The sequence below is a fragment of the Halichoerus grypus genome, chromosome 7, assembly GCF_964656455.1.
Source record: "Halichoerus grypus chromosome 7, mHalGry1.hap1.1, whole genome shotgun sequence".
In the NCBI taxonomy this organism is placed as follows: domain Eukaryota; kingdom Metazoa; phylum Chordata; class Mammalia; order Carnivora; family Phocidae; genus Halichoerus; species Halichoerus grypus.
The window spans coordinates 112,602,996-112,615,134 of NC_135718.1; the positions used below are offsets into that span (position 1 = coordinate 112,602,996).

The 12,139-nt window shown below is 42.9% G+C and overlaps 1 protein-coding gene across 1 annotated transcript in view; it reads right to left on the bottom strand.

Moving 5' to 3' along the window:
* Positions 1–2,571, bottom strand: part of LAMC2 (laminin subunit gamma 2) — a 55,586-nt gene extending 53,015 nt beyond the window's left edge. Inside the window, exons 1-2 of the mRNA XM_036076484.2 lie at positions 2,492–2,571; positions 2,161–2,376 (exon numbers count right to left, since the gene is read on the bottom strand). Of these exons, the coding sequence (XP_035932377.2) occupies positions 2,161–2,239 (79 nt within the window). The 5' untranslated portion in view covers positions 2,240–2,376; positions 2,492–2,571. The remainder of the gene's footprint in view (positions 1–2,160; positions 2,377–2,491) is intronic.
* Positions 2,572–12,139: the final 9,568 nt, after the last annotated feature.

Below are 12,139 nucleotides of genomic sequence, written 5' to 3' on the forward strand. Positions count from 1 at the left end.
TCGTGTGATCTATGTGAACTGTGATCCTGACCAATGGAGTTACGTGCCACATTCTCTCACACCAACGGTGAGCTCCTGAAGGGAAGTCCTTATCTTGCTTACTGCTCTTTTCAGATTCAAGTTCACTATTTATACCTGCACTGTTGGCTTCAGACTTTTTAAAGAAATGTGGTTCCAGGGATTTTAAGGCACTTTACAATAATTCCTCATCCTTTCAACAACTCTGCAAGGTGGCATAGTACTACTGTTCCCATATAACAGGCAAAGAAGACCAAGAAGCTGAGAAGCCTGATTACTAATAAGAAACTAGTAAGTGGGTCAGCCAAAATTTGAAGCCAGGTCAGGCTGACTCTAAAGCCTGTGTTTTAGCTGAGACCAGCCCTGCAAGTCTCACTGATGATATCTAACACCATAATTTCACCTTCAAGAGAACAACTGGGAAGCAATGTCATTGCTTTAGGCTCTCATAGGTGCAGCCCACAGGATGCCCAGAGGCAGGTCACTTTGGGAAGTGGCAAGTCCCATACTTTAGTTGAGCTTACACTGCATCCCAGCATCCCGTGAACAGAAGAGCATGGGTGCTCTATGAAGCCCTTTATCTTAAGCAGCCCATCTCCAAGGAAGGGGAAAGTCTAGAAAGGAGACTGAACACAGCTTCTGACTTACTGGTCTAGATGGAATACTCAGAGCTTGTCTATCCTGGAGAAGTACAAGTCAAGCTCTGTCCTCCCGAGTCTGATTTTATTAAACAATTGATCAAATCCTACATATTTATTTCTGTTATCTAATGCTAACACAACACACCTATACTCAACTATAGCCAATGGGAAAATTGCTTCAATAATTACCCATTATGTAAAACATATGTACTAGCTCCTTTATTACCTTTACAATGTGGTCCCAAAAGCTCCAGCCTAAGAACCCCTGGATCAAGTGCAAGATGTATCTCTGCCAATAGCTGGTGTGTGGCTTTCTGCAAACCCATTTCTGTGTTTTCGTATTTTAAGCCATGGGGTATAGTAGTTGATCCATAAGCAGTCCCTTTGAATTCTAATATTCGGAGACTCTTCTTACTTTTAGGATGTTTCTCACTAGGTTAACTCTAAGGGAACCTAACCTACATGATTATCTTCACAAATGACTTTTAACATGGTAGTCAGGGATCACAGGTTGGAAGTTAATTCCAAGAAAAAAAAAGGACTATCAATGCATTTGAACACATGCTAAAATACCCATGCCATTCAAACATAATTCAGGCCAGCCATTTAGGGAAAATTTAAGATAATTCTATGCCTACGTGAACATTATCTCATGGTCACGCATTCACATGTGTGAAAATGACTCTTGGACCTATTGAAATGAGTATTGAAATGCCATCAGGTGCAGGAAGCAATATAAATATGAAAATTCAGGGTACTGAGACAAGCAGATATTATCGCTAGAACTAAGTGACAAGGAAAACACCCAATAGTGTTGTCATAGCTGACACATGCCTAGAGCAAACGGTTGCTAGGTTCTCAGCAAGTTCTGTTTACATGAGTGAGTTGAACCTCTCACGACATGACAGCTGAGCTCAGATCAAATGATCTATGACAGAGGTGCCCAATAAATGCCTATTGAATGAATATTATGTCAGAATACCCTTAAGAAGTAACATTATGCAAAAGTGAGGCATGGCCAAGGCTCAGTTTCCATCCCAAAGACGAACCGAGAATTCCAGAAGGATTATTAGAGAGGTTCCTTTTCCATCTTTGTGGTGTTCACAGTCACAAGAAAACATTCCCACCCAAATCCCTTCCACGAAAACACATTATGGGAAAAGAATTTATATGCCAACATATTACTGATGATATTCCTGATCAAACAGGGGCCCACTGACCCAAAACGCAATCAAGAAGGAACATTCTTAAAAGAAGGAAAATCCTGATTTGGCACAACCTACTGGCTTCACCTTTGAAACTCGGACAGCTGTATATAATATCGGTCTTACGTTAAACCCCATCTCTGGAGAAGCCCCAGATGCGGGAGGAGGAGGGAGCCCTAAAGAAGTTCTCGACACAGTGGGAATCCTCGGAGGTGCGCTCAGCCAGCAGAGGCTGCAGAGCAAGGCCAGTTACCAGCCCAGGGCTGCAACGTTTCCTCCGGGGGAAGCCGACTCACCTTCCCTCCTGGAGGTGGCCGCGGCTGCAGGCAGGAGGAGCGCCAGGCAGAGGCCGCAGCTCAGCCAGGGCGCAGGCATGGCCGGGGCCGCGCGTCCGTCCGCCGCTGAGGGGTCGCTGCGCGCGTCTCGCCGCTGGTAGCTTTCACTCTGCGCTCCGCTCTGCCTTCCCTCTCCTTGGTCAGGTGGTTTTATCGACTCTTCTACCTGACTCAGTCCTGACAGGAAGAGAGCCTGTGTTTCAGGGTGTGACTCACCTGTGAATAAGGAGGACCCAGCCCTCTGGAGGCAGACAAACACACACGGCACACACCGCGCTGCAAAAGCGCTCACCCCAGCCGCCGGGCTCCCCCCTCTCGCCGCAAGAAGGTTGCACACCTGGCCCGGGCCAAGGGTGTGGTGCGGAGGCTGCGGCCCCGGGATCCTGCTGGAGGAATGTGCCACGTTCCCCACAGCCCTCCTTCTCTCCCGGGGTGGTCCGCGGCCCGGTTCACAGAGGTAGCGAGCCGGCGGCCCGCCGCTTCCTCAAACTGGGAGCCCCAGGCTCAAGTGCGCAAACTCAGAAACCACTCGGACCCTGATCAGCTCTGGTCTAAAAGACTGCAAGGAAAACAGGCCAGTCGGAGAGTCCTAACAGGGTGCCTTGCACCCTCTGGCCTACCCTTCACCCCTCTGGGAAGTACAGCAGCCCTCCCCCCCACCCCCCCACCCCCGCTCTGCTAACTCTTCTTTCCTTCCCTCCCCATCACCAGGCTGGACCGAGGGCTCCTCTCCTGGGACCCCTTAACTTCCTGATCACCTAGGCTGTCAACTCATGAGCTCACCTGTTGACTGGCTGGCCTCCCTACGAAGGCTAGGTGTCACTCTCTATTCCTACTCTCTAGTGCAGTCGCTGGCTCACCGTCAGTGCTCAGTAAATGTTCTGTTGAATAGAATAAAGAGGAGGACTCAGATTTCATATTCCTTTTACATCTTAGAGCGTTTTTCCCATACTGTTCTCTGTGGGCCCACAGAAAATGTTTGACAGGACTAACCGTGAGTGTCATCCAAGTCCATTGTGCTAAGTGAAGGGAGTGATAACCAGGAAACTGCAAATCTTGCTGTATCCTACATCGTCTTTATCCCTAAGGAGGCTTGTGGAAATAATGTAGAGGCCTCTGTCAAACAGAAGGCTTTGGTTCCTACTAGAGACTTAAGAATTACCAGAGAGGAGGACGTCTGGGTGGCTCAGTGGGTTAAGCTCCCAACTCTTGATTTCAGCTCAGCTCATGACCTCCCATGGGGTGGTGAGATGGAGCCGGCTTTGGGCTCCACTCTCAACATGGAGTCTGCCTGACCCTCTCCCTCTGCTCCTGCCCCTGCTTATGCGCTCTCTCTCTTTCTCTAAAATAAGTAAATAAAATCTTTTAAAAATTAATTAAATAAAAATCACCAGAGGTTTATATGTACTCAGTATATATGCACAATGTGTCCAAAACAACCCCTCTCCTACTTTTCATCATCAAGGCCTGCAAAGGCTTCCAATAAATTACTGTTCACTGACTAAATGAATGAATGTTCTCTAGAGAGTTCTATAGAACATAAGGCAACAAACAATACAACATAGTACATGATTATGTGTCAAAAGGTGTAAGAATTTCAGTTTATGCACATAATTGAGAGCAGTATGGGCTGGCTGGGATAGCTAGGGAGGGTTTTGTACAAAACATGGACCATGAACTAGGTGTTTGGGAATAATCAGGATCTGAATACAGCACCAAAGAACCACAGGGGGACAGTTTACTGCAAACTGGCTACCATCTACTCTAAAATCTCCAGCAACCAAAAAACGAGGAATAGAAAGGAAACTCCCATTTTTCTCATCCCAAGCTTCTACTCTTCTCTTCTACTCTGTTCAGGATTCAAACAAATAACATAAAGATTCTTCTCTCTCAAAATGCATGGTGTCCAATTACTGCTACAGTTTCAGTTCCTGGAGACCAGGTATTTATAATTTTCCCATCTAGTAACTAGTAGAGTTGTAGAGGCTAAAATCATGTCCCTGGGGTCCTGAGCCTGCACTTGTACCCATCAGTGTTGTGCAATCCTCCACAAACCTGCAAGAACAAGGAACAGAGCCCTGCAACATAAAGTCTTGGATGTAAATTTCATTTTAGTGCAGATTATTATAGCTTATTGCATATATACAAATATATATTTTTTTCACCTACCATCATTTTTGGATAGTGATAGGAATAAAAGTTATCACACATATAGTACCTACTATTTGTAACTGCTGTTGTAAATCCTTTATACCTAACAACACGTTAACCTTTGAAACAATATTACAGAATAGGTGTACTCTTAATTTCCCATTTTACAGATGAGAAAACAGAGGCATGGAATGGTCAAGTAACATGCTCAAAGTTGCACTTCTTAGTAAGTGGTGAAGCCAAGATTCAACACTAGGCAATCTTGTTCCAGACTTTATGGGTCAGATGAAAAAGCCCCATAAAAAGGACAAATTCACAATACTGAATGAATTCGCTATGCCGCCAGCGGTTATTCATCAACATTCACAACGCAACCGGATTGTGGACTATTGGCCCGCATCGATATAGCCAAGTCACAGTGACTCTGAACAAGTATTTCCGATATTCCTAACATGTTAGCTTTGAAAGGCCCCCCAGAGGTCACCTGGACCTGGGGTAGAAAATCGGCAGCCGGGCCCTGGGCACCAGGCCAACCGGCAGCCTCTTTGATGTGAACGCTACACGTCAGTGTTTCTCCTTTCCTTCCCCTTCTCATTGCCTTCTTCCGGGTCTCTCCACACATCTCAACAACCTGTCTGGCTCAGGCTGGAGACGCCTGCTCTGGTTCAATCTCCTACCTTGCTCAGGGACAATATCAACCCCCTTTGCCAATCTGAGGATTTTTCTGTAGTGTTCTACTTGTCAAAAGTGAAGGTTCTTGAAGGTTCTTGAATTCTCAGGGCCAGATCCTGGCTTGACCTCTCTTCAAGGCAGTTTGTTTAGTTTTCTCTAAGCCTCAGTTTCTTCATCTGTAAAATGGGGGTAATGATAGAACAGTTACCTGGTAGGGATGCTGGGAAAATTAAATGCATTAATGACCTATCTAGTGCTCAGGGAAGTACCAGACCTATAATATGCACTATACAAGTTAGCTATAATAATAATAATAGTTGTTGTTGCTATTATTATCACTAAGCACCATCAGTTTTCCCTTACTGTAATTACTAACAAATACCATATGAGAAAGATGGGGGGTTTTGCTTCAATCCTTCTACTAATTGACAATTCAATAGTAATTTCAAACTTCCGTGAAACTCTTGGTCTAATCCAGGTTCCTATCCAGACTGCCAACATTTACTTGGAAATTGTTAATTAATTTGTATTTTTGTTACACATCTTGAAATTTCCTTCACCTCCGGATCTTCCTGCGTAATGTTTTAAGATTTTTGCATTTAGAACTTCATTTTAATTAAGGGGTAGGAAGATCTTATATTTCAGGGAAAATGGAATGGTAAGATGGATTTAAAGAATTCTTACAATTAACTTCAGTGAACACATGCTTTTCGAAAAGCTAGTGAAAGTCTATTTGCTTTTCCATGTGACCCAAACAAATCTTTCTTTTCCAAATTCAGACAAAAATCATTAGGTACTACTCAGCAATAAAAGAAGAATGAACCGCTGACACATACAGAACATGGATGAATCTCAAGGCCCTGTGATAGGTGAACAAAGCCAGACAACAAAAGACCAAATTCCAAATAATTCCATTTATATGAATCCTAGAAAAGGTGAAACTACAAGGAAAGAACATACCAGTGGCTGGGAGGGTTAGGGGACTGAGCGCAGTGGGGCCTGAGGCTCATTCGGGGGGATGAAAGAAATATTTTAAAATACAATAATGGTCAAGAGCAATCAAATTTTAAAAAAGCAATTGAATTGTACACTTAAAATAGGCAAATTTGATTATGTATAAATTATACCTCAATAAAACTGGTATAAAAAAATAAGAGAAAATCTCAAAAACTTGATATGATAAGTGCGATGCTATTCAGTTCAAATGTGCAAACCCAGACCCAGGACTAGAAACACACCACTGTCTGCACAGTTGTGGCAAAGTCAAGGCGGAGTCCAGCCCTAGCACCCCGCTGGTTCTCAGAAGCTCTAAAGAGCGCCAGGCAGAAACACTACCCAGGAATGGCAGGGGGACCCCTCTTGCTGGAAACCTCTCTGTTTGGGCAATTTATGAAAGGTAAGAGATGCCATTCTGAAATGTTTGCTTGGAGGGCACAAATTTCAACCCCCAGCTGGACATGTTGTTTTAGGAAGTGAGCATGTGGATTGTCCTCGTCTCCCCTCCCGCCCCCCCCTCGCCCCCGCAATGGCCATGTCCATCTAGAAGCCGTGGTGTCAGTGGGGATGATGTTCATTCCACACAGTTCTCTGGTTGCAAAGCTGGGAAGGTGCTGGGGCATTTCCTGGGGGCGTGGCCGGGAAGCCTGAGGCCCTGGAAGTCCCCAGGTCCATTGTTTTATTTGCAACTCAGTCATCACCCAGGGGACTTTTCTTTTCACGGTGCTATGTAAATCCCTCCACGGAACTGTCATCTCTCCACCCCCAAACTCCCAAATAGAATTGCAAGTGACATGTTGATTTTTGCCTTGCGTTCCATCATTACCTTAGCTCACTTTCAGAAGGAATGTCTGGCATGTCACCCACTTTCAAACTCACTTACGATAAAAACTGAAGCACTGCCCGTTCACATGCCGGCAACAGATGGGACTGTGGGACTCGATTCCCTGCCCTGAATCTCCCCAGATAGTTCTAATGATGTCAGCATGTGCAGACAAATTTTAAATGTAAAATACAGCAATCAAGGGGTAAAAAAAACCCAAAAAACAAAAAACACCCAACTCTCCTTTGTTCTTAATTGATAAAGGAAAATGTCCATAAATGGAAGTGGTTCAGTGTTCCCTGGGCCATCTGGGTAAATTCTCGAAGGTTGGCCAGACTCCAGAAAACAATGTTCTCTGAAGCAAGCACTCTGGCTGAAGTGGCAGGCTTCTATTTTATGCAGAAACATATATAGCATTCCCACAGTTCGCTTTCAGGGAGCCGGAGAAGCCAGGCCAAAGCTCAAGTAATGCCTTTTCCTTTTTAAGGGCATTACTTTTTTTCTTTTTTCTGTGGCTGCCTGGTGGTACACCTAGGCGGGGAATGTGCTGGGAAATGAACAGCTCCACGCAAAGCACGATTTCATTTGCATCTTTTTTTTTGGTGTAGTTATTGCAGACAGAAATATTCCAATCTAGCCTTTGTTTACCAATACGACAAATGGGGAGGAGCAGAGAGAAGGGGACACACGCTCAGAACATATAAGAAATGACACGGTGAAAGATTCCGGGAACTTTAGATTGAGGGGTGTGTCAGCTGCTGTGTTCCCTTAGTCTGAAATGTGGGCACCCACCCATCTGTGAAATGTCTCTTAGATTAAATGCGCTGCCCACAGTTCCTCAGCCACACTAATCCTTGATCTATAGATATTCGGAGTTGAATGAGAGGTGAAGGAGCCCGCACAGTGAAAGTTCTCACCTGGGTTGCACTGGTGGGGGTCCAGGGCTGTAGGCATGGCAAGATAGGCTGGAAGGGAGAGGGGGCCACCCTGAGATCAGAGGTCCTCACCCATATGCCTTCCCAAAGGAAGAAATGTCCAGGAAACAGTGTTTCTAAACATGCTTCTTAATTTCAATCTGGAACTTTCCCACCTTTAAATTATAAAGTCTGAAAAACCCTATATCATTTAGAGTCGAATTCTTTGTCTTTAGATAGGAAACTTTGGACACATTTTAAACATCTAATGTGGGGCACCTGGGTGGCGTAGTCAGTTAAGCAACTGGCTCTAGATTTAGGCTCAGGTTGTGATCTCAAGGTCGTGGGATTGAGCCCCGCATTGGGTTCCATGTTCAGTGGGAAGTTTGCCTGAGTTTCTCTCCCTCTACCTCTCCCCCTCCTCCTGCTCTCTCTCTCTCAAATAAATAAACAAATCTTTAAAATAAAGCATAAACATCTAATAATAATTTTGACAACCAGGGTACTTGCAGTGAGGCTACTATACTGGGTATTCTGCACATGCCCAGCTCCACACAGGGAGCCTTGCAGGGGGTTAGGAACTCAATCATCACCACCACCCTCCGCAGCAGGTGCTATTATTATCCTCATTTTGAGGTTACTCAGGCTCCCTCACAATCCATGCCAATACCGCTCTCTAGAGTAATTATTCAGCTACAAGATAAAAACAAATTAAGCCTCCCACTAAATAAACACACACTTCTCCACTTCAAAAAAAAAAAGTTGAGTTGGATCTTTAAAAAAAAATAAAATGCCTAGTCCTTATAACATATACTATATTCTGCAGGACTCCTCTCCTGCAGATCAGTAATAAACATTTATTAGGGGTGCATTTTCCTGTTCCCATTACCTTTTGTAATTTGTCAGTGAACAATGACTTCAGATTCTTACGCAACATCCTTTTACATCATCCAGCCAGGTCTTGATGCTTTCCTCTTGGTCTGATACCTTAATCCAGTAGAAGAGCTCTTTTATTAAGTAGCTTAGTTCTTAAACTCCTTACAATAATTGGAAATTATTTTCGGCCTCGTCTGAGTCTGAGTGGTCTGAAAGAGCGCCAGAATTTAGTGGCTATCTCCAGGTTACACAGAAATCCCCAAACATTCCTAGGTGGGTCTTTTTCAGGAAGCCTGTGGATTGGATTCGACTTCGGTTACAAGGTGGAACTGTCAGACCATGGCAATTATGGAGAGAGCTACCAATAATCACTGAGAAGTCCAGAGACACTCCTCACTAGCCTAAAAATTTCCCACAGCCTCAATATGTCTGCTTAGATTCAGGAGGAGAATTAATGCACTGATTCAGATGACTTAAACCAAAATGACACATTTCCCGCAATTATCTGTTTATTTTAGGTGAATATACTTTATATATTATATATAATATACTGAGTTATTTAGACAATTGTTTCAATGTTCTGCTGTTTATTATATGAACACACAGCAAAACAAGATTTAATTGCCATTGCTTTATGAAGCTGCTAACGCCTTTGCTACTTTCTTATCTCAGGGCCCTCTATTCATATAACCTTTGGAAGGAATTTAGAAAATCTCAGCCAAAGCAAAGTATGGCTACTTGGTTTGGCAGCAGAATTGTTTATGTAGAAACAGATACATTTTATGTGCCTTTGGTAAACTTAAAATGGATTATATCTTCACTAAAAATTCTACACATACGCACGCAGACATGAATATATATTACTTGAGCTCTAGATAGAAAAATCTTTCGAATAGAATTGTTGAATCACTACATCGTATGTTGAAACTAATATAATACTGTATGTTAACTATACTGGAATTAAAATTAACTACTTCATAAAAAATCTTTTGAGTAAAATTTTGGGACTTTTGTTGGTCGGTTTGCTTGTTAGGTTTTAATCTTATATTCAATATTTTCTAAGGAAAGGGCAATTCTAAATCTTCTGACTCTTCAGGGCCTGATAGAAAACCTGTCTTGAAGTCACTGTCCCAATGTTATCCATAGACTAATTCTTACCTCTTGAAATTTTCTGAAGAATTCTTATTAACTTTATAAATTTATACTAATAAAAATTAACTTAATGAGCTTCCTTTCAGGACCAGATCTTGTCTAACCAGTCAAGCACAATGTTGATTTTCCCACTGGACCACAGCCAAAAGAGTGGTAACGTATCAAGTGTTGTGCTGATTCCAGTCAATGTCCCCTTACGCAGAACTATGCTGTATTCCACGACACTAACTTAAATGTTTAGGAAAACAATCCAAAATATCCTCAGATTTTCTTATTAACATATTATGGAATTTTTATCCATAAAGTTCACCAACTCTTTCTTTTAAATAGCTGTCTTTTCTTGATCTGCTATAGAATATGGACTTCCTATTTCTTAAGAAGACCTCTTAATCATTCCTCGTTCTAATACTTTAGGATTTGCTAAACAAGAGTAGATTTCAACCATTCCCCAATCCCTTATGACTTTATAAGCTTGATCTGTATGTCCCTTTGCCTTTCTAGCAGAAAAATCCATTTTTAGACTCATCTAGTATCCTGCCCTGGTGATGATTTTGGTTGCTCTCCTTAGAATGTTTCCAAGCTTCCCCATGTATGTCTTGACCAAGAGAGACCAGGTTGTAAAACTTCTTATGTTTGGAAGTAGCTCAGCTTGTGCACTGGTGGCATACGGTTTTGGATGGAGGGCCCTGTGCTGGGCATCTTGTAGGGTTAGGCCCAGCCCAGAGAGGTCCAGCAGAGGAGATGTGCAGGGGTCAGGAAGAGCAGAGCACTGAAATCCCACACAGAACTTCTTTTGCCAAGCCATGCACACTAGTCTGCATGCATCCAGAGGAAGGAAATCTTTTCCTTACTTTGTCTACCCAGAGGGGCTCCTTTTAGCCATCAGCAGTAAATGAGAACCAAAGGATCAGTCTACATGAATTCTTGATTTTGTCCTTGATGTGAAGCTGGTAATTCAGATACCATCATTTAGTTATTCTTTTTTTTTTTTTTTAAGATTTATTTATTTATTTGAGAGAGAGAGAGAGTGAGCATGAGGAAGGCGGGAAGGGGAAAGGGAGAGGGAGAGGGAGAGAAACTCAAGCAGACTCCACGCTGAGCATGGAGCCTGACACAGAGCTCAATCCCACGACCCTGAGATCACAACCCGAGCCCAAACCGAGGGTGGGATGTTCAACTGACTGCGCCACCCAGGCACCCGAGCATTTAGTTATCCTAATTTGGATTATTTTTCCTTAAATATAATAATTAACATGAGTTTTCCACTGAATTTCACATTTTACCTTTCTGCTTATTCCAGTTCTTGCGAACTTTCCCAAAAAGTTTCTTTTCGCTGCACTGATTTGACATTTAGCACCAACCTCAGCGAAATACCTTCTGGAAGATTAAACCATGTATTATGTCCTCCAGGTAATTTACAATCATTTTAGAGAACATTGCTTACCACACCAATCTTTGAAGGATGTTGCTCTTAACACGTTTTCCTCCATCCAAAAAAACCTCCCCATTCTTCTCTCCTAAGCAAGTTCCCTATCATAGCGAAATATGACCTCTGGTTCTAAGGTAATGAAACTTTAAAATAATTTCTGGTATGGAACTTTAGTAACTCTCTTTAACATCCACAAAAAACTACAATGTGTCTATCTTGTCTTTAAACTCATTTACCCTCCCAAAGAGCCATCCTGGTGTGATCTGTTACTCCTTTTCCAGAGTAGCTTGCTCACCCACCTTTACTTAAAGATTCTATCAGCTTGACTCCCTTCTCTGTGCTCCCTAAGGCAGTGCTACCCAGTGGAAATGTCTACAGATGTTCTATATTTGTGCTTCCTAATGAGATAGCCACTAACCACATGGGTCTACTGAGCATTTGAAATGAGCGCAAATGAGGAGTGAAAATTTTAATTTATTTAATTTTGTTTAAGTGTAAATAGCCACATGTGGTTTAGGGCTACCATATTAGGCAGCGCAGGTCCATGGCCTTTTTATCTCTGTCTTATTTTATTTTTTAAAAGATTTTATTTATTTATTTGGCAGAGAGAGAGCACAAGCAGGGGAAGCAGCAGAGGGAGAGGGAGAAGCAGGCTCCCCGATGTGGGGCTCGATCCCAGGACCCCGGGATCATGACCTGAGCCAAAGGCAGATGCTTAACCGACTGAGTCACCTAGGCACCCATCTCTCTGTTTTAAATGGACATCTCACTAAGCACCTCCTTCACCGTGGTCACTTGTAACTAAGTTAGTGAGTAGATAAAATTACTTCTGATGGGAAAAAATTTTTTTGAAGGTAGACACTTATGATTTATTGTTTGACTTTTACATTTTTACCCAGCAGAAATTCTATCTTATGTGTTATCTAA